This window comes from Atractosteus spatula, chromosome 19 (assembly GCF_055471065.1).
Source record: "Atractosteus spatula isolate fAtrSpa1 chromosome 19, fAtrSpa1.hap1, whole genome shotgun sequence".
NCBI lineage: Eukaryota > Metazoa > Chordata > Actinopteri > Semionotiformes > Lepisosteidae > Atractosteus > Atractosteus spatula.
Window position 1 is genome coordinate 10,775,957 of NC_142724.1, and position 23,455 is coordinate 10,799,411.

Genomic DNA, 23,455 nt, shown 5'->3' on the forward strand with positions numbered 1-23,455 from the left:
ACAAAAAAGCAAGTCTACAAATGCTATACAAAAGGAACAATCTATTTTTCTCATTTATTCAATGCCATTTCAAAAGCTCATTTAAAGCCCATTTCTTCTTTTAGGTTTCGGGTACCTGCTAGTAATGATGTGAACAGCACAGAGGCCATTAGGATGGATCGGAATGAGTGGGTGCAGGCCATAGACAAGTTCTGCCTGGATTGGAAACGCAAATCTCAGTCAGAAGACAACAGTATATATGAGGTCATCAGAATGCCAGAGATCCAGGAGAACAAGGAGGAAGAACAAGACAGGAAAAAGAATGAAGAAGATGAAAAGGCAGCAGAAGAAGCGAAGCCTGCTGTTTTACAACTGGAAGGGAAGAGAGCCTCTGGAGAATCAGACGTTGTCCAGACTTCAACTCCACATCCCCCTTCACCTCCTCTATTTCCTCCTGTGCCTGCAGTTCGCAAATTTACCACTGCACTGGTCGGTTCTTTCATCCCTCCGTCTTCTCCCAATGCACCTGTGCCTATCCCTGGATTTGCCATGAATCCTCCTCCACCACCTCCAGTTCCTGCCCCACCTCCTTTGCACAACAGATTTAATGCTAAACCCACATCAAAGAGAACTAAAGCGTTTCACTGGGACCTGGTGTCCCAGGAAAGGGTGAGCATCTTTATAAAATTCAATTGACAAAATGAATTCAAAATAGCTTCTCATATACAGTACAATGATGACCTGGATATTAACTTCCATTTATACAGCTGGACATTTCACTGCTGAAACTATTTTACATAAGGGCACAACATCAGTGTCCATTTCATGTTTGAATATACAATATTACAACTGCAGAACCATGACCGTTATACCACAGTGCTGTTTCAAAACTGCTTCTTATGTTTTAAAGTATTAGAATGTATTAGAAAGTATGTATTAAAATATTAGAATAGACCTATTCTGAGTGCATTATTGTACTCACTGTACATTACAATAGTGTATAACATACAACACCGCTATAGGATATAAAAGTGAAACAAGCAGAAAATGGAGGAATAATTTTTGCTTGATGGAAACGTTTGTTTGAAATCCTGAGAAAAAAAAATCAGCTTTCTCTTGGCACTTAAAAGAAGTAAAATACAGTACTTGGAGTAAACAGATAAACAAATAAGGCTTTTGCTGTACAGTAATTTTATACATTTCAAAATTTACTATCTAAATACATAAGTTAAATTCAACTTGATCAAATCACCTTGCAATGGGAGTTTTATTATGTCCATTAAGAACTACTACTAAGGTCAAAGGTTAAATGGCTTTATACTGTATGCCTAATACAGTTTCTTTGCTTCTCAGAACCTCAACACAGGGACCTATTCACTGATGTCAGCAACAGCTTTGTCATGCCTTGTAGCTTTGACTAAGCTTACTGTGTGACCCAAAAAATTAAATAAGGTCAATCTTAAGGATAACAGCTTTTCAGAATTCCTAAGAAATGAGGATTTTAAAAAAGGTCGCTTATCTTTCAAATCCTCTAGCAGTCTTTACAAAAGTCTCCAGTTACAAAAATAATAATGCTTACACATACAGTACTGGTACTTTTCTGGACACTCCACTCAAAGCACTTCACAGGTAATGTAACCACCACCAGTGTGTAGCCCCACCTTGATGATGCAACACAGCTAAAGTGCACTAGTATACTCACCACACACCAGCTATCAGTGGGGAGGAGAGCAGAGTGATGAAGCCAATTCATAGATGGGGATTATTAGGAGGCCATGATTGGTAAAGGCCAATGGGACATTTGGCCAGGACATACATACTTTTTCTCTCATTATACAATCTCCAATTGTAATGTCAATTAACAAATTGCAGGTACAGTATTAGTATACAAATGACTTTTCCCATACCGTCTTGATTAATTTCTATACTGAATGTGTGCCACTCAGTAAGGAACGTGGACTGTAGTATTTCTAGTTGATTATCACTGATATGACAATATTAACAGGTTGGTAATATTGCTTGTCCTGTTGTAAACTGTTTTTTTGGCAGATTGGGAAATCTGTGTGGACACGGAGTGATTCTGGGAAAATTAAAATTGACGGAGAGCGGCTGTTTGAGCAATTCTCCGTTCAGGATGTGGGAGTCATTGGAGGGGTGGAGTCGAACAACAACCCTCAGATCATGTTAAACCAGAAGATAGCCCATAACTTCAGTAAGTCTTTTCTTTCTAAAGAAATACAAAAGCATATATATATACTGTATATATTTTTACATTTTATACTGCACCAGATTGGGAATCATTAATTGGTAATCGACTAAGATAGTGAAGACAATAAATGTCTTTCTTTTACAACAGCTGGTGTTGATGGCACAGTAATTTCATAGTGTTTGCTACTAAATTGTATGTAGGAAAGCAGAGATTGCCTTGCCCACACAAACCAGTGTTGTAGTTATAGTTAAAAACCAGTGCTTGAAAGACTTTCTGTGCTCTGAATTAGCTACGTTTAGTGATTTACGGACTACATTGAGTCTCTTTACTTCAGTGTCCTGCATTAAAGAATTAGAGCGTCCCCACAATATAAAAGACGTGTAAAATGATTTCACTTCTCCTCACTCTCTTTGCCCCTGTAAATAACCAGCTGGCTTTCCAATAGCACAAACTCATTTACTGTACGTGTGTTTTACCAGAGGTTTGTGTGTGTATGTTACACAAGCTGGATGTGCTTTTGTTAAATGCAGGGTCAAATAAATACACAAATGATGTGAGTCGTGCTGTTATAAAATTGCATATCTATTTAAATAGCTTAATCTTAAATCAGCTGCATTTTTCAGAACAAAAAAGCTCAAAAACTTAAATACAGATGCTACACATGTTCAGACCTTTTTTTCTGGCAAGAAGAAATAGCAGTATTAGTGAAAGATCAAGTATTAGCAACAAATCAACATCCTTGTACTGTTCTCTATTAAACACTATAGATACTTTAGGTGTTACATAAGGCTTTGTTAAGAAACTTAAACTACTGAGGAGGAAGCATATAATTTTAGTAACAGTGAATAGCTAGAACAGGACAATAATACATGAACTGCAATGAATTGCAAGGAAATAAAGCCTTAAGGGAATTCCTGACAAGATAATGTACGAGAGCTAAGCATAGGTTTTGATAGTGAGAGAAACTGCTAAAACTGGTACAAAACAGCTGTTAGAAAGCATTTTTTTAAATGCAAACTAAAAGAAATTGTATGATTTTTCTTAATTTATCTATGTGTATATTGATTAATAAATGATTGAGAAGCAGTCTTTATTACAATAAAATGTCTAGACACAGTCATTGGTAACATAAGAAAATGAAAAGGACTTTGCACAAGATGGGAGAAACCAACTGAAACTGAAAAACATGAAGCACTATACTGTACAAAAGTCAGGTTTTGAGCAACACTGATTTCTGCTTTTCTCTGCAAGTTCTGTTGGGGCTTATTAAGTTCCATTATAAAACAAACAAATACTATTTAGACACGTATTCGTCACCCTCAGGTTCAATCATTAGACTTTGTTTAGGAATGTGGGAATTCTAGATTTGATCTTAGCATCCCTTACTGACATCAGGAGGTTACATTTGCTGTGATGATGTTGATAAAAACCATTCCAAATCAGTTTCCCACTTTAATGGGTTGGCAGCATTTCAAAAGGGAGGTAGAATCGACATAACCAGCTTTCAAATTGTCTTAGTCTGGTTTGTTAGGGGGCAGATGGTGTTCTTCCTCTCAAACTAAAATGAGAAAAGAATCTAATACAGGTGGCAATGGCCAGAGAATTCAGTGCAAACAACACTCTTCTTGATAGAAAACACACAGAAGACACACAACTGTTTTTTTTTTATTTAGAGCTTTGCAGCCTGGTTAAGGAGAGGGGAATTCAAATCTTATGGATACAATAAATGTAACAAACCTTTTTTTATTTATTCCTTATCGCTTTTCATGTCATTGAAAAAACTTCATCTGTATTTTTGCCCATTCTGATTTGCAAGAACTGTCCATTAGAGTAATTACTGATGGTCCTCTCATTCTATTGCAATTACTGATGGTCCTCTTATTCTATTGCAATTACAGTTTCCCTTACTATCAACAAGCATAACCAACAGCACAGATATTCACCACTGGACCTGTATGGTGGCCATATCTTCCAATTTGCATTCTACACTGGAGTGTTAATGACCTTATTTGAATTGACTGTTCACTTAATGTGTCTATTTTACCACTGTTGCTGTGCAATTACACATTGGAAAGTATAGGTACAGTAAGCCTCAAAACCTGGAGGACTGTGTCCCTTCAGGCTCAGTAGTAAACATCACTGACTACAGGGTTTCTAAAATACTGAACTAAGCAGAAAGCCCCTCTGGTCTGCATTTGCAGGATTCATTGCAAATATTATATTCATTGCAAGTGCATTATGGAAAAGTGCATTTGATCCTGAAGTGAGTTTATCTTCTGAAACCCAGGTGGTGGCAGAACCCAACTACAATAGTCAGTGCAGAGAAGTGTGAAATGTGTCAAGTGCTGTTCTTAAACACCATTGACATGTGAAAAAACTGAGACATTTTTAACATTTGTTTTGTGAAGTGCTTCTCTTATTATCCAAATGTTGATTTTTGCAAGTTTCTGAAATTCTTCTGAAAGCAAAATACCTTGAAAAGATGGACATGCGCTCTGTCACATGACAGGCCTGTAATTCCACATACATTTCAAGTGAATTTAAGTAAATTCAGCTTTATTGTGCCTTTAGAAACTAGCTTACTACTAATGTCAGACGACTGTTCAATTTACCATTTAATCGTCTCTCAAAAAAATCATTGTGAATAAACAAAAGTCCCTTCCTAGTTGTTCTCACTATAGATAGCAAACTGGACAAAACATACCATGCCCTGCTGGATACCTACTGTAGATACAGTAAGTTAATTGAAGAAAAATTAATACTTTTGTCAGTGAAAAAGTATTCTCTTTTTGTAAATAGTTGTAAATAAAAAATTTTGTAAATGCCCAGTTGATGGCAGCAACAGACAGCAATAGGAACTTGGTGCACTTTTCAGTGTTGGGTTGTCTTGTAATGTTTATTTTTTTGTCTTAAGAGCTTATGCAAAGTGCTCATTGATTAAAGAATGAGTGATATTCTGACAAATCCCCACTTACAAATGCAAAAGTAGTTTAAGGAATAGAATTAACCATTTATATTCATTTCACTTTGATAGGTGAAAAGGCCTCTAACTGGATAATATTATAATAATACTATATTTAGTTCAAGTAGGAAGCTGTGTCAGCATGCATAGGCTGCAAAGGAACAGGTAAAAGTTTATTCCATGCCTAAAAGAGAAGAAAAGAAACACGTTTTTGTGTTTCTTTCCTTCTCTTTTCAGCATACTATATTTATACAGTGTTTTTCAGGCAATGCTCCCAATGTATTTTACAGCACTGATAAGTAATTATCTACCAAAATGATATATCTCAAGAATGAGTAAAGTAAATTAATATGTAAATTAAATTAATATGTTTTAAGGTCCAACTTAATAGACTCAATTGTGCCAGCACTATTGTTACAGAGTGGGAATTAAAATGTCTCCTTTGGAAGCACCATGAGATTAAAAATCACTTTTGGTGGTGCATCCAAAAATCACTAAAAGTTGGCTGAAAACAAATCTGAAACAGAGGTATAAATGTTTACCTTTGGGCATATTATAAAATTGTATTGTAATCAAAGTTTATCATTTTTATTAATCTCTTAATTAAATATAATACTACAAAGAGTTTTTACTGTACTTTCCTGCTGATACCATAGATACCATACTGTAGCATACTTTACATCCATCCCTAGTTATGAAATAGAGGCAGCCAATGAAAAAGTGATACGGATGTAATAAATAAGAGTAATAAAGCAATGCTTGGGTAATTAGTAACTGAATAATTAAGTAATTGTGTAATTGGTGACATTCTAGAAGCTGTGTCTTTATCTCTGATGGACTCATTACTTTATTGGAATTTACCAAACCACACAGCCTAACTAAAATTTCATCTGATTTAACAACCAAAACACATAAAAAATATTGGGTTTTTATCCCTTGGTACATTAAAACATTGACATCATCACAAACAACATTTATTAAGCTTCTTTGAAAAATAATCTTAAAAATATTGCATGAAAGCATTAAATCATCTCAGTCCTTCAGAAATAGGAATCATGTGTGAGTCTCAGTGCTGGAAATTGGGGGCCTATGATATCATGAACATGTGTGAGTACAGCAGTCAAGACATACAGTACTGTATCTACATATGTACTGTATAAATCATAGAAAATCACACTCTATTATGTGTTTTTTTAAAGAAAATAACAAAGGACATTAAAGTAAATGGAAAGCCTGATACTTAAGTGATTGTCTTTTAGTATTAATTTTCTAATCTTAAGTATTTAAGAGTTCTGAAACTGCATTATTCAAATTTTGATGTTAAAAATCCTTCATGGTATTTTATATTCAGTCTTTCTTTGTTAAAATACAGAGTACTTTTGGATTTAACAGTCAATGAATGTTTTTTTTTTCCTTTTTGTTAAGAGTAGCCTTTGATATTGTGGTGAACCACTTGAATTTTCTTTTGTTCATACAGATATTTTCCTCAAAAGTTTCCCTGTGAGGCCAAATGAAGTGAAGGAAAAGTTGTCCATTCTTAATGAAGAGGATGGAGGCCTCAGTGATGAGCAAATTGCTTCTCTCAGGAGGTTTGCTCTCTCACTGCTACCACTCATGGCTCTTATATATTCTTTAAAGGGGCAGTTTATCTCATCCTTACTATACCCTTCATTTTACTTTTCTGTTCTCTATTTATCCTGTATGAAGGTTTCACCTCCTGCTTTTTTGTCATGCTGTTAAATCTGTGTTATACAAAAATACTTTCGGAAAGATTCCATAAAGTTGGATGAGAGAGGAGAGTATAGTATATTTGTGCAGGGTGTCCTACTCTTGTCATAGAATAGACCATGTCATATCATGAGGGAGACCCCAACTAGGGATTAAGAAGGTCTTCAAATACCCTCTATAACCCACTCTAAATACCTTTCTGGGTAGGTTGTAGACAGTGGGCACTTTCCTAGCTGTTGTTTAACTGGCTTGACATAGCTCTGCTTTCCATTAGAGTGGGTTGAGTTGTGAGGTGTGTTTTCAAAACCTGAAAACTATAATCTATTTTGCATGCATGAATTAGTGTACAACTTTAATTTATGACAGGCCGCCAGTGCATAAATGATCTTAAGCACATATTTTAACTTTTGTTTTTCATTCGCACTTCAATTACTTTAACCATATATTACCCTTGTGTGCAGGTGAGGATGGATTACTGTGGAACTGAACTATCACATAAGCAAGATGGGCTTGAATGATCTCCTTTCATTTGCAGAATTTCCTAAATTCTTATAATTGGAAAAAAATGGGAAAAAATGACTGCATAGTTACTGTAGATTAAGTGGAACACTCACTTATGTACTTAGTTATTGATATATATATATAATCAAATCTAGAGTAGTCCCATGAACATATTTTTAAAGTCAAAACTTAAAATTCAGATGAGAGGAGTGGAAACAAAATCTCTTTTCTTACTGTATGATTAAGGAGAAACTACTCTAGTATATTACTAGGATAAATTATGATTTTGTGGTCATTCTGACAGTAGTTTAGACATTGAACTTTCCCACAAGGAATGCAATAGCCCAGTTCTATTCTTTCTGTGCAAGTCACTGCTAGATAATCTTGGGCAAAAAGGGAGAGAACTGAACTTTATAATGTTGATGGAAACAAATGCCAGAACCTTTTAGCAAAACAGGTGCATAGCTCTACAGCTGAAGGTCTTATGATAAAGTGCTCTAAGAGGCACATAGAATTGAGTGACTCTCTTGGGCACAGGGTCTGAGAAATGATAAAATGATTCTTCAGTTGAATCTTTGTGGAATGCTTGATGTCTTGAAAAGAGACTGTGGTCAAAGACATTGCATAATTCAAAAAGAAAAAACTGTATTTTTTGTCCTGTTTTTTTTTCATACAATACAGTTTGTATCTTATACTAATTTTTCACTCCTAACAAAATGTTAATATGCTGTAGCTGTAGCTACAGAACTGAATAATCCCCCTGGTTATAAACTTATGAAAAGGTTCGGTTCAGACGTTTGAACTCTATATTGAAAACTACTGTATACAGTATTATCTGGATCCACTTGGAGACTGAGTCAAATGCAGTGCAATTTAGACACAACTCAGCATCAGCATTTTATGTCAGAACAATATGGCTTTCTCTCTGAGCAGCTGAACACCCGGGTACTGTGCCGTGAAAGAAAGAGAAAAATGTGTGATTCTCTTGATGTGTGCATTTTTATAGAAGTAGCACAGGGTTATAATACCAAATTTCCTGTAAGCAGATGCTAAGATTTACATTGTTTTGGATAAAATTAGTCAGGCTAATGGGCAAAGGCTGTCATGTTTTGTAAACTAAAACACTCATAATTAATTTACCACCACATCCTTCATTTTATGTGAAAAATAAGACTGGAGCAGCTCTTTATATACTATACTGTATGTATCTTAGGTTCAGGCTTCCCTTGTTCTGTTTTGTGATTAAATCTGTGTAAATCAAAATTTCTCTGTATGTAATTAGAGGAGCAAAATGCTCCTATGAATTGACTGACTACACAGCAGCCTCTTCAAACTAATTTTCGTTGTTCTGATTTACATTATTCATTTTTATCTTACAGCACTTAGAATACCTTAGCAATGTACAGTACTGTCATTTCTGCTTGAGGACTGGAAAAAGGAGAAATTGACAGCTGTTAACAGTCATTAAGCATGTGGTAAAATCAAATCCTGGATTTATTTCATCTCACTGTTACTGTACTGTATATTTCCTAACAGATATGTACCCACTCCAGATGATGTGGAAATGTATAAGTCTTACAAGGGGTCACCCTCAGAGTTGCACCTAGTCGATCAGTACATGTTAGAGGTAAGGAGAGGCATCTGATGTTTTCTACTTGTGTCAAAATTAATTTATTGTTTGTAATGTGGAGGAGGAAGGCACCGCTCTATGGCCAGTAATGATGCTGAGTGCATTCACTGCTCATAGGGAAATCAGGAGCTGTTCAGCCATCAAATGAGGGGTCTGAGACCTCAAATCCAGGCAGTTGATGCCGCTGTCAGGGTGTCCACGTGCATGAGCACATGTTTGTTTTGGAGGAGCAGAAGAAAATGCCAAACAGCCAGGAAGACCATAAGATCGGTTACAGTACATGCCCAGAGTCACACTTTAACAAATTCCATACACCCAAGCCTATAAGAGTGAGGCATTCATTGCATCAAAGTCTAGCTGAAAACCCAGGAATATGAACCTAAGATGGTTCTTCTTCCTTTTGGATAACCTGGAGATGGTGGTCTGTGACAGGGGCTGTATGGGATACAGCTACTGTAACCCTTGGATAGGACACAAATTACAGTAGTTTAAGTGGAGAGAGAGCTACGTTCATTCAAGCATCTAGGAGTTCTGTAGAAGACTACACACCAGGAAAAGGTAATTTTCAGGAAGGTCCTGGTATGGTGATGCTTCTTTTTGGAAAAGCCAAAATTTTTAGCCAGAACTGCACCCATAGTGCCCAAGGGAAATGCCAGTGGGTCCCACTGCTTCTGTCCCCCACACAGAAGTGAGGTCTTCCAAGGTATTACCTGCAGCATTAGAGGTCTGTGCCCACAAAGAGCACAAAGAGTTTATTTCATTTTTAACCAGAACACCTACTGTATATTTTTTCTTTAAATCTGCATTTTCTTGTTCTTAAAGACAATAATTTCAAGACCTCTGCATATAAAATAAGCAACTTAAAGTACCTCATAGTCTTTTTCATTGAGGTAATTTAATCTCAGGTCGGTCAACGAAACATCATTGGCTCAAATGCAGCTCACCGGTCATTGGCAATGTCCAACCAAACTGAGTTAGATACCATCACTGGCAAGTATTTGCTAGAAAAAATGAACTTAAACAGTGATCAAATAAATACATTTGCTTCTATTTCCTGAAGGGTTCAGAGATGAGGAACTGGACCCTTAGCTTCTTCTTATTTACCATGTTGAATTTAACCGAAACCAAAAGACTTAAGGAGCCATTAGATCTGCAGAAAGGCTGGTGCTGAATGACACCATGCTTTGATTTATTGCTAGTTAGTAATGACTATGTGCTCCATTGAATAGCACAATCTCCCCTTTAAGAGCTCTTCTGCTTTTTAATCATTCTTGTCAAGCTTCAGTTCAGAAGGAACCATCCATTTCTTGCACCACAAACCTTTTAAGTGCTCCCTCAGATTTAAATCTGGAAAATACTCTGCAGTAAATGACAAATGGACAAGCCAAAACTTTCTGTGCGCTAGGAAATTTCAAAATTTGCTTTGAGGAGTGCTTTCTCCTGTTTGTGTTCATTCAGCTGAAGCCTTTATGCAAGGTGACTTATGGAACTCCACTCTACATAATGGAGCATTGTAAACAGAAAGGTAACTGAAAGAAATGCATGGTGCCATACTAGAAATAGTGACCTGATGGATTGCAGGATGAAGCCATAATGGTCATATCTTATCCAGTGAGGCAATATCTTATCACATCTTGGCAATGTCATATCTGATCCATTTAGTTGACATACGGATATGAACAAAAACAACAAATAAGGTCTAGGATGCAATGCACTTACAGCAAAACAAAGACAAAGTTCAACACAGATGGTTCTGTAGAAGTGCCTTGCTGTTTTGATGTACAGAACATATATTAAAGTATTAATAAGTTATTACTTTATTGTTAAAGTATTAATAAAGACTCCATGAAGATGTGTCATAGACAGTAAAGCAGTAGAATCCAGTTGTGGTCTAGATGAAAGTGTGATGCTTTTTATAACAGTATTTATCCTAGTACCAGATTTTTTTTTTGTGTTTGTTAATTGTTGGTATTTTCAAAAACTTTAAATACTTTGTTTTCTTCCCCCTCAGATGTGCAAAATACCATTCTTGAATAATCGATTAGACGTACTACTCACCATCAGAGAACTTCCCATAAGCATGGAGGACCTGCAGCCAGTGAGTGTAAAAGTTGAATATTTCTCCTTGAGTGGATCTGTCACATACACTGCCCAGGTCATATTTTGGGACACTATCAATGTCAATTGGCAATGAAAATGTTTAGAAAAATGCAAGCCACATCTGTACTCGTTAGGCTGGAAGATGCATTTAATAAACCACAGTAACACACAGAGGAGTGAAGAGAGTGAAGTTACAGAACTCAGTTCATTCTCTCTAATGACATAGATAGGGAATGCTTGAGACAGGTAGAAAAATATTCCCAACCATTCCTTTTTTGAAGATTACAATTAAATTGTCTCAGCAGAGCAATCTGCATTTGTTGTATTAATTACAAGCTCCAATTCAAGCAGTGGTATGTTGCAATTCTAATTTCATTGTAACTTACAGTGAAAATGCCTGTCTCCCCTTGCCAGAATTTGTTGTCCTTGGTTATTAATAAAATTGCATGGCCTGTTTACGTAGACAAACTTCTAACCCACTTTCAAGCCAAAACAGAAAATAATGGCTTCTTGTTTTTATATTATTACTATTTAGCAACTAAGCTTTGAGTCTGGTTTTCTCTTTAAATGTTTGGGATTGCAAAGCAAAATGACCTTCTAGTGTTATATAGTATGTGTGTCAACATTTATTAAGCTGGTGAAAAGTGAAGTGTACTACAGTGTGTCGTATTACACTGAAATGGGTTTTTTCGATTTGTTGAAATATTGCATCAGTCCGCACAGTCTCCAATATCCCCTGGATTTTCACTGCTGTCAGGTTTGCTTATTGATGTCAAGCAAAATGAGTTAGGAATTACTCTATTGTCCACACATTCAGAGCTCTCTACTGTGCTGCGCAGAGACAGGTTTCGTTACAGGTCAATTGTATCGACAGTCTAATGATAGACTGAGCTTCAGGGAAAAAATAAATGGCTGTCATGTACATTTTTATCTTGTTTTATTGTTGCTGTAAAGTGCTTTAGTCATTTTGGACTCACTTGTTCCTTCTGATTTTCCATAAACAACGAGGACATTTAAAAAAGCAAACATTATTGTACGTCTTCCAAACCTGGCCAGACTCCTGCAAGCTTGCAGTGTTGCTGTGTTGTCTTCTGCAAGGCTCTGTGGCGTTTCTGGAGTGTGAAATGACAAATGGCTGCTAGGGGGCACCCTTGCTCAGCTGATCGTTCCCGCCAGTGAGCTGCAGGAGTGGTAACAAGTTGAAATGACTGACAATAGGCAATACCAATTTATAATGTTTTTAATGTAGAAAAAACTGAATTTGATCGGAAATGGAGCAAATTATCATGAAATAGCTTTATTACCACAGAGGATAAGAGGGATTATGGAGTTTTTGGGGACAATGCAGGACTTTTCCTAATGAGTTCCCTACTTGAATATTTAAGGTTATGAGAACATATTAGTATTGTTGAACATTATATACCCAATAGGATTACTATGGAATGATTGTTATAGCTTTAAGGCTGAAAAAAGATTTAGGCTTTTTAATGTACCTTAATCTGACTAGTTTAATTTTAGATATACAGTATGGCAGTATTATTGGTATTTAAGATATTTCCAAAAAATACTGTAAATATTGTTGCATTAGGGGCTCCTAGTAGTAACAAAGGTTTAATGTTTGGTTCAGCTTAGTTAGATCTGCCCTGACACCAGCCTGAGTACATGATAATTAAAAAAATGAAATAATCACACGCCTCCAATGATCAGAGAATACTGAGTGAGGTCCTGTGGCCTCTTTAATGCCAAAAAGGAGACAAAGGTTTGCCCTTTGATTAAAAAAAGCTTCCAAAGAAACAAGAGTGACAAACACTGCCTGGTAGATTTAAATAGAAAACACATCCCCAAATCCAAAAATATAGCTCCTTCCCCTAAATGTAAATCTCTCTTCAGTGCCCTTTCTTGTTTGTTTCTAGAACAATATGTACAGTACAGTACTGGGACACATTTGCCATGGTGGGCTGAATAGTTTCTTCTTATCTGTGGCTACTTCCGATGTCTTATGTGTTGTCCTTTTCACTCCATAGATTGAATTTCTAATCCATAATTTTCTCTTTTAGTATCTTTTCATTGTTTGTGCTTCTGGGGGTGATGGAAATTAGCTAACAGATGGCTTTTATTGCCAAGCAATGATACGTTTTCTGTTCTTCATTGTTTTTGCTATGTATAACTTAGGGAGGGATTTGCATTAATTAAACTGCGAGGTGTTAAAATATCACCCACATAGTTTCAATGTGGTGCTTGTGAGAAATATTTTCAATTGGGTGAAAGTGTTAATGTGTTGCAGGTTGATGTGTACCTTCTTTCTATATATAAATAGGTTTTCCAGACAGTATTCCTGTTCCCTTACTCCTCACAAAGAAATGCAGAATATGATTGGCTACTTGAAATTGTCCCTTTCCAGGATGGGTTTCAAGAATTTTATGTGGGAGGGCTCTCTCCCAGTTGCCCCAGTACTGGCTGTCGACCTATAGAATAACATAACCAAATGGGGACAGTGGATTGAATGACCTTCTCCTAAGCTTTGGATCCTTGTTGTCATCCATATGGGCCTGTATCTGCTGAATCAGTTTTTTTTCTGTACAGAAAGTTAAAGCAACAACAAAAACATAAAGCTTTGACTAAAACATGATCTAGAAAGAGAATATTTAACAGAAAGCAGAATAGCTTATCCTTTACTGAGTACTTTAAAGCTTTTAATTTAATTTTAAATCTTTATGCTGGGGACATCAAAAAGGATTCGTCTGTCATTTCATAAGCTTGATGATGGAAATAGTATTGAGAAGCAATGGGCATGCTTCACTGTGAAATTATGGCTAGATTTTTTCAGCTGGCTGTATGACAGAGGTTGGCTAAACATTAAAAGCCCAATAAATACAGTACTTTGCTTTGTCTGGCTCAAGGTCAGGAATAAAATCATGGATCCCTGATGGTTTTGTGTCTTAGATCTGTATTTTAAGTGCATGATGTGTGTTCTCCCTGACCTATCATTGCTTGCAATGCTGTGAACAAAATGTTCAGAGAACTCCATGTGTGGATTTTCTTTTTGTATTCAAGACACATGGAAACTGCTTATGTGCAGGTGCACAAGGTTACAGCTTGAATCCTTATTTACATATCCACATCACAACACTGGTACAAGCAAAGCAGGGGACGAGCTGTGAGGAGGCAGCAGTTAAGTCCAAATATGTGTAAGAAACACAAGGGGCTGGAGTTCCCCAGCAAGCATGAACATATGGATAGGTGTTACTGAACGACTCTTAACCACAACACAATATGGTTATTCAACAAATTCTCTCCCCCCAGCACTGTCCAGCCCCAGAGGCAGCAGTGCTTATACTGTACAGTAGCTGCCTCTTTGAAACAAAATCATGCATCAATGTCAATAGAGGAAAATGGAATATTAATTTATTTTCTTAGAAGTGACATAATTTTTAGTATCTTTTTTACCAATCTTCCTTGAATAGGAAACATATCTTTATTATTATCATTTTTATTATTATTATTCATTTCAAGCCATATGGAGATATTAGGTGTTGGTTTGAATATAGGAAACAGTGTTTAAGCTTAAACATTATGATTTAATTTTAGACGATTGATGCTACACTAAAATGTGTTACACAGGTGTTGCGAACTTAACAAAGGTGGCATTGGGGAAGTACTGTATAAGTCTTCCTCTCAGTATCAATGTGGAATACAACATATGGCAAGATGTGACTTTTAAATACATTAAATTAAATTAAATGAATTTACATGAATTCTTTAGAGCAAACGTTACAGCACAGAGGAAAGTAGAATCTAAAGATTGTCATACTTGAAATATGGAATATGTGAAAGTGCATTCTCCTTTCAGATTTACATTCTTCTTTGAAATTTACAATCAGTGAAGTTCTTTTTCAATAACTGAGAAGTGCTTCAAAATATGCATTTTCTTTTTCATAGCCAACACTATTGACATGTGACCTTCTACTTAGCATGTGTATCACTAAAGAAATGTCAAGATGAAGTGTGCTGTTTGTAACAAATAATCCCAGTGTACTTCACATATTGTGACTACCTTGCCACCACTGAAGTGCAATACACACCTGGTGCCGTTGTAGATCACAGCACACAGTATGTAAATTACAGTAGATTGATAAATTTAGCTACTGTAGGACACTGCATGAAACCACTAGTCTTACAAAAACAGTGCCATTGGAAATTCCATGACCAAGTAGTCACAACCTCTATATACAGTCTTATCCAAGAGAAAATCCCTCCTACAGTCCAGTGGTCCTGGGGCTTTAATTGGTTTGGAAATTTTAATCCAGAAGGAAGAGTGACGCCAACTGATCTACCAACATCAGCCACTGCAGTAACCTTCTAGTTTTCCTTAGATTTCTTCTGTCGTAAGACAGGTCACGCTTAATGTTGCTAAGCTTCCAAGATCTGATGAGATCCATCTACAAGGTCATAGCAGTGTTGCCTAACGTCATGATTTGGGTGATGGTGCAAAATTGCAATAATGCCACAGTAAAAAAAGTGTGGTTTCATGGCTAAAACATAAGTGTTATAGCATTGTCACAGTAACTCAGGTATTTATTATAGGTCATAGGTTTTTATTAAAGTGCTGATTTTTTTTCATTATATGCATCCAATTTAGAGCAGCCAGTTGTGTGTACTTTATGTCTCTGCTCATTGCAAACCCTGTGACTGCACATAGGGGCGAATGGGGAAATGAACTCTTCTGACCTTCCTGCCTTCAAGGCACTCATCTTTAACACTTCACAGGCCAAACAGCCCCGTAACTGAGGTTTGGCTTGAGGTGAAACAGAAGCACATACTGTATGTCACCAACAGCACTGCAGGCCACCACGTGCCCAGGAGGCCAGAGGGGACGCTGTGCTGCCAACAGCTGAGAGAGCCCTCTCCTACTAATCCCACCCTGCGCTTGGTGCCTAGCCTTCCAAAAACTATTTGTAGTATAGTGTCTATATTTCTGCTACATAAACCTGTTTCAACATTTCTTCTATTTTTGATCATTTTGAATCTGTGTAAGACAAAGTTGTCTCAGAAAAAGAAACAAGATAACATTTAAATTTTATGTCGCATTGTCTGTATACTGTACTGTATGTTGTGGTAAGCATGGTGGTGCAGTAGTTAGCATTGCTGCCTCACAGTGCTGGGGCACTGGGTTTAATTCCAGGTTTGTATGTTGTCCCTTTGTTCACCTGGGACTCATCCAGGCTCTCCTGTTTCCTCCCACAGTCCATAGGAGGCCATGATTAGTAAAGGCCAATGGAAAATGTTGCCAGGACACTGGGGTTACACCCCTACTCTTTTCAAGAAACACTCTGGGATTTTTAATGACCACATAGAGTCTGGACCTCAGTTTTATGTCTCATCCAAAGGACGACGCCTTTTTTCCAGTATAGTGTCCCCATCACTATGTTGTGTTAAAAGGAAAACACAAGACAGACTTTGCTAATATTTTTCTGAGGTGTTTGTCTTAGAGGAGAACTTAAATTAGAAACTAGGCCATTCTGTAAAGCAGTAATTTGGAATTTAAAACAAAACAAGGCTGTCGCAAGCTAAATTTGTGCAGGTATTACAGAACAGCTTTAATTTGGTGAAAGAAAAAACTGTCATTACATATTATGATGTAGGCTTCCATTAACAGTAGAAGACAATTAATGTGGTAAATCAATGTCTTGAGTAATTGTGAACAATGTAAAGGAAGTTGACAAAATGGTGATCTTGGGGGCTACTGTTTTTATTTGAAATGTAAGTCATGGCACTGTAACTGAATAACCAAAATAACATTAAACCATACTGAGAGATTTTGCTACTTATGATTCAAGTTACATAAGCACAAAAGTAAATGTAATACCTGCATGGTGTAAACCAGGACAGTCCCAGAACACCACTGCTCATGTTACACTTAAGGCAAGAAGCATTGCTTTTTTAAGCATGTTGCATTTTCATATTCACACCTGATTATGTTGGAGCCTTTACACACCTGACTTATTTAATCAAAGTTGATGCAGTTGTGAATGACTAATATATTTCATTGTATATTTCAGCTGATTGACCAGAAGATCAAAATGTGCTCTCAGCTGTTGAATTGCAAGTCGTTTGTCTCTGTGCTGGAGTACCTTCTTGCTGTGGGCAATTACCTCAATGAGAATGCTGGGAAGGAAAAGGCCAAGGGATACCGGCTTTCCTCTCTGACAAAAGTAAGCCGCTGTCTTCTGTGTCTGACCTTTTTGACAAACACTGCAGTTCAGTGCTAATGAGATTGCTTAACAGTTTACACCATGGGTCCTCCTTCCACCTTGTGTAGATCACATTAGCAGAGTTTTGCAGAGTTCTAAATCAGCTGAAGCCATTTTTGTCCAGCAATACTAAGTCTGTAGTTTGAGTTTGAAGTGAGTAATTTGATAGTTTATCCTTTAAGCATATACAAGCTTTTCACTCACAATATTGACCTCTTCCCTACACATGCATACTGTATGTACTAACCAGTACCGTTTCAATTTACATTATCACCACCTTCCCAGCCCCTGAAGGAAACAATAGTAAGGTATTGTACTGGAAATAATTTTCTAGTTTTTATTGTTTTTGACCTATTCAGTGTCTTGTAAGACTTGAACATGTGAAACTTGTTTTTAGTAAAAAAAAATTAGTAAACTAAATATGCCTATGTTCACAGAAACCACTGGAAGGAACCACTGTGTGCACTTCAGTATACTGAATTATCTTCTATTATAGACAGAAATAATTTTAATCTGACCACTGTGTTGAAAACTACAACTTCCGCTGACAATGGTTTACTGTGTGTACTTTAACAATTAATAGTTATAAACAGTAATTTGTAGCTAATCTGTGGTAGTGAGTAGTAAGCTACTACATATTTTTCTTTTTCTTTAGTGAGTTTATTTTAATGGATCTTGATGTTTGTCTTCTTATGTTTAGATTTGCTCCTTAATTGTTACAGTTGTAACAAATTATTTGCATGCTGATGAATTTCACAAAGTCAGTTTTAAAGCATATACTGTATTTAAATTCACTTGGTTTGATTCCAATAGTTCAAGTACTTCACATTGATGTGCTTTCTCACCTCTTTATACCCAACATCCCACCCCCTCCCAAAATAAAGATTAGAAGCTTGCTTTTTTAGGACTCTGTCAGATGTTTGAGGCAACCAGCCAAATTGTTTGACCTGTGGAATCGGCTCCCTATTTCTTTTTCTGTTTGCTTCACAGAAGCACTGAACTACAGAAAGACTGGTGATGTCATGCTGTCAGCTCTGTTTTTAGTTCAAAGGAAATACAGGATCAACCTTTCTGTGATGCTTTACACATTTCTTTTGGCTTAGTCCTTGGAGATGGTGTAGACACGAAATGGGTAAACAATGTTAGGCAGAAAAGACAGCAAATCTCATTACAGAATTAAAGGGTTCTCTTGCATTTAAATTAAGAAGCACACAAAACTATGCAGCAGTCAGTTGAATTTGGAGAGATCTTGAAGAAATGTTTGGTCCCACTGTCAATTTATAATATCCCTTACTTTATATACCTAAAGGAAGGAGTGAAGAGATTTTAAGATAGTCAGTAAAACCTATTTATTTTTTTTTCGGTCTTCACAAAAGATGTTCCTTCGTGTTCTCCAAAGGATAGAAAGTCCTTGCCTTTAAATGTACTTAAAAAATAATTCCAGAGCTATGTCATGTTGTGAAATGACCGCCATGAGCACATAGAGGATACAAATGAAACTACACTGCTATTATGCTGTTTAGTGCAACTAAACAACTAAACACAAATGAAATGGCATGAAAACATGCAGAGCCTGTAGAAGATGCAGATGCAGAAGATCATATAGAGGGCTGATATTTGTAAGGTGTGAAAACACTTTAAGAGTGAACATTTTGATGATTGTTTTAGAGGATATGCTCTTTTCATTATGCAGGGCTATAATAATGATGCTGTGGAGCATTTCATAAAAACATAAGAAAGGTTATGAACAAGAGGAGGTCATTGAGGCCATCTAGCTTATTTCATTGCTAGCAGCCAATTCATCCAAGGATCTCATACGTACTGTAAATCCTACCCAAAAGAGCTCAGGGTATTGGCTTTGTGAATAACTGCTGGGAAGCCCTAAATTATTCAAAGTCTAGCTAAAAAGTAAAGACCTTTTTTAATCTTCATTTAGGCAAGTGAAAGATTTTGATCCTTAAAATCTTAGTTCAGGAAGAAGGGTGTGGGTGAGTCCTATTTCACCTACGTTCAGCTTGTCTTTCACTAGAATCCACAATAGTGAACACAATTTCCTGGTGTTTCTCAGAGTTGAATAGTAGCACTCAATTTTACAATCAACTTCATTATGAAACTAATTCATTTAGTCTGTGCCCTGGAAAGTATTTCAAGCAAAACTTCTCTTGTGGGTAACCAGTTCTTGTTCTTGGGAGAGATTATTGATTGACATTTGTCTTTCCATAGATATTTATTCCTTAGTTTACTCTTGTCCCAGGTCAGATTTGTTCTTTTTGAATGTTTATGAATGTTTTACAGTAGAGGTCAGCTTTGAACAGCTTAATTTCACCTTAAACCCAACCCAGAACTCAATCAGTGTCTTTAGAATCGAAAGACCTAAATAAGAAAACTATACTGTCACTTCATACTAAACAGCACATGACAAAGATAAAGCCCTATAATGATTTTTCTGTGCAAAGCCCTGCTCTGTGTTGGGTGGAGCAACATCTCTACAGTGTCCACTGTTCTTCACAGCTCTCACAGCTGCGTGGGAAACACAGGAAGTTCACCTTGCTGCATGCCCTTGTCGAGCAGATAATGTTACATGATCCTGCCGTGGCAACATTTTTCCAGGAGTTGACAGAATTTGAAGCCGTTCCAGGGGGTAAGCTAATGAAATTTTTATCAAAACTGAAAATCACTGGCATCATGTAGTTGACAATTAGTTAAACTAACACTTTTTTTTTCCTTTTTATTTCTAGCATCAATAAAAGGACTTACAGCAGAGGTGGATGGTATGTCACTTAGAAAAATGTCCTTTAATGTCACACAGTTTTATCAAACAAGCTGTGCTTAGCCCTCACTGTACAGTACTGTACATCTCATGTATTTTTCTTTGAAGAAGCTTATTTGGTTTTGTCTACGACCATTAATCTAAAGAACAAAGTTATATTAGGACCATATAAAGCAGAGATGGCTTATTTATTTGATTTATTTATTTTAATGAATTACTAATTAATGCTGAAATGGTCAGTTTATGTAAAAAGATGTAAAAAGAAAGGGAAAGAAATGCCCAAACATTTAATTAAATGTTAATTAATCTCTGTTACAAATGAGAAAATGGTTTTGAATGCCTTATTTTGTTAAAGCCTGGAAATGTAAATTTCTTATATAATGCTTATGTGAATCAACATGCATTACTGATTTCAAAGTATACGGAGTAGTACGCATAAATGCACATTGTGCAATTTAGTGTCTAACTTGAAATTGATGTTATGCTTCAGTACGTATTGAAGTTATGGTAATTTATTAACCTTCAGTGGTCAATTCCAAATATTTATGATTGTTACAATTTTCATCTTACAGTTCTGAAGAATGAGCTTCAGAAAATTATTCAGTACAAAAAAGCTTACAAACCAAAAAACCAAGGAAATCAACATCCAAAGTTTTGTGAAGACTTGAAGGTAAATATTGTTACCTTATATTTTTAATATCTAACAGGCAGTATACAGTATAACTCAGAGAAAACAGTTGTACAGTAGTTTCCTATAAGGGTATAGAAATCTCTACATACTATGTATAACAATTAAACTAAATGAAGCATGTTGTATCTGTGAGTAATCCATAACTCTCAAGGCCTTCATCTTTTCCTAATGTAGTTCATTTACTTAATAACACATAATGCTTCGAAGCACTACATACAGTATAAAGGTTATCACTGTGCTGAAATGAAATCTAATTTTAGAAAAGTCAATGTGAAGACCCTCAGCATGTCAGAAAGAATAAAGTGTACATGTTTCTACCATGTGGAAGGAAAAAATCAGGACATTTTCTTGGAATCAGGAAAAAGATATGATCCAGAGATTGTGGAAGTATTTCCAAGAGATTAGAGGTACAGTATTTGTAGACTGTTGTAGTTTGTCAGGTAATCACAGTACAATTGATTGACACTGACTATGGTCCTTGGAGCCATTCATTCTCAAATGTAATAATTGGAGCACAATATCTCCTATTTTCCACCTGAGTTTTTAATTTGTATGACTAATTTATTATTTAATTAAACTGTACATTATCTTTATTATCTTAATTAAATATCTTTAGACCATTTTCTGCTTTTCGACTTCCATTTCATAAATGTGCTACTGTATATTAGGTGTTGTGTTGCAAAGACATTTAGTAAACAGAAATCTCTGTTCACCCTGTCCTCATGTTAATGGATCAATCTTTGCTTCCCAATGACTATTTGAACTACTCTTCTAAATATTTGTATTTACAGATGTGTAGACAAAGGTAGGAATTATATCCCAACTTCTCAGCTAGAAGCATTAAGATATACAAATCTCTATGCTTGATGGTACAGTATGATACTAGCCGTAATTAGTGAAGCAAGAATTATTAATAGGGCATTAATGTACATTTTCCTTGAGACAAAGGTAATACCAACTGATTGGAAAAATGGCAGTGCAGTGGTCATCCATAAAAAAGGACACAGAAACAAATAACTGCAAATGAATAACTCTTATTTTTACTACATGTAAGATTATGGAAACAGTCATTTGAAATAAATTAACAACATCTCTATCATGTGAAAATTCTTAGGGAAGGTCAACATGGATTTAAAAAAGATAGTTTTTGATTAAAAACAGCAGTAATGGATATGGACTCACCAGAAAATACGGTACAGTATATTTAGATTTTCAGAAGTCTTGAAATACGAACTCAAAATCTTATAAATAACAAACCAACTCAATGTACAGATTTAGAATTAACAGTGAAACATGAACCAGACGATAGACATGGAAACATTTAAACATTATAAAACTAAGAACACAAGGCACATCTTCACTCAATGGGTTGTGGGAGTATCCAACAAACTGCCTAGTCATGTGTTTTAACCTAATACCTACTGTAGTTTCTTCTTTCAAGAAACAGCTGGTTGAGATCCTTGAATCAATTAACTACTGAGATCTAAAAAAAAACATGCTACTGTAAATGGGCTGGATGACCTTTTTTTGTTTGTAACTATTCTTATAGTCTTAGATAACTTCTAAGGAGCTGTTAGAAGGCAGGGAGAGTTTTCATTCCTTGAGTAAAGTTCTCTTTACTGAGGAGGCTTATGGGGGAGATGATTAATAAATTATATTGAGGAGTACACCATTTGATGATCGGAAAATGAGTCTCCTAAGTACATGGAAAAGATCCCCACTTTGTTTTCAAAAGCTACACGGTCTTGGAGAGCAGCATCTCTGCAGTTTTTACAGTGAAAGCCATGTTTTCGAGGACTAAAGATTTGGAAGCAGTAATTATTAACACTGATTAAATCAATAATTAACACAATTAAGTCATTATGAACTGAGATAGAATAAACCAAAAGAAGCTGTGAACTTTAATGCATTTTCAGTAAATTTCTAATGTTATTTTAATTGAAAGTGTAAAAAGAAAACCAGTGTTGGTTTATGTATCACCGCCTGTGGAATGCAAAAATGTCTAATATTGCTTTTTAATGAGAACTTTATTTTCTACATAAGGTTCCTTGTTATCCATAGGAATGGTGTATTTCTGCATTTTCCTCTGCCAGGTTACTTGTTCTTCAGGCCTAATGACCACTTTCATTTAAAGCTAAAATGATTCTACAAGGTGGTCATGCTTTCTAGATCTCACAGAGGCATGTTTATAAATCTTCATGTATAATTAATACACAAAGTAATGAAAGGTAATTTTATGTTTTATTATGTGCTGCAGATAGTAATCCGGAAGTATAAGGCTGATCTATCCCAGCTGACGAAGAAATGCGATGAGATGAAGAAACTCTACTCTGACATATTGGTAATCCCTGGCTTTTACATGTGATATCTTTGTCTTTTGGTCTCTCTGGCAGAGATAGACAGTTTCTGAGCAGTGTCTAGGTGGCTCAGTTTGATTGTTCATGGTTTACAGAGAATAGAGAAGGAAGAGTAAATATTTTTCAGGGATAATAACTAAAGGTCACATTGGCCTGCTAGATATGTTTATTAACACGAAAGAAACTAAATGTCAGTTGCAGTAATGGATGCCAATGCTGAAAACAAAGCTGCAGAAAAAGTGTAGTTTATTTTTCACTTGTTTTAGTCCTTTTTATG

General features: G+C 36.0%; 1 protein-coding gene across 2 annotated transcripts in view; it reads left to right on the forward strand.

Moving 5' to 3' along the window:
- LOC148818065 (uncharacterized) overlaps nt 1-23,455 on the forward strand; it is a 37,902-nt gene that overhangs the window by 11,380 nt on the left and 3,067 nt on the right. For both annotated transcript variants that reach the window (XM_088937838.1, XM_088937839.1), the window contains exons 7-16: nt 105-648; nt 2,029-2,191; nt 6,628-6,739; nt 8,916-9,006; nt 11,021-11,107; nt 17,169-17,321; nt 19,872-20,001; nt 20,099-20,131; nt 20,703-20,800; nt 23,079-23,162. In XM_088937838.1, coding sequence (XP_088793964.1) covers nt 105-648; nt 2,029-2,191; nt 6,628-6,739; nt 8,916-9,006; nt 11,021-11,107; nt 17,169-17,321; nt 19,872-20,001; nt 20,099-20,131; nt 20,703-20,800; nt 23,079-23,162 — 1,495 coding nt within the window. The remainder of the gene's footprint in view (nt 1-104; nt 649-2,028; nt 2,192-6,627; nt 6,740-8,915; nt 9,007-11,020; nt 11,108-17,168; nt 17,322-19,871; nt 20,002-20,098; nt 20,132-20,702; nt 20,801-23,078; nt 23,163-23,455) is intronic.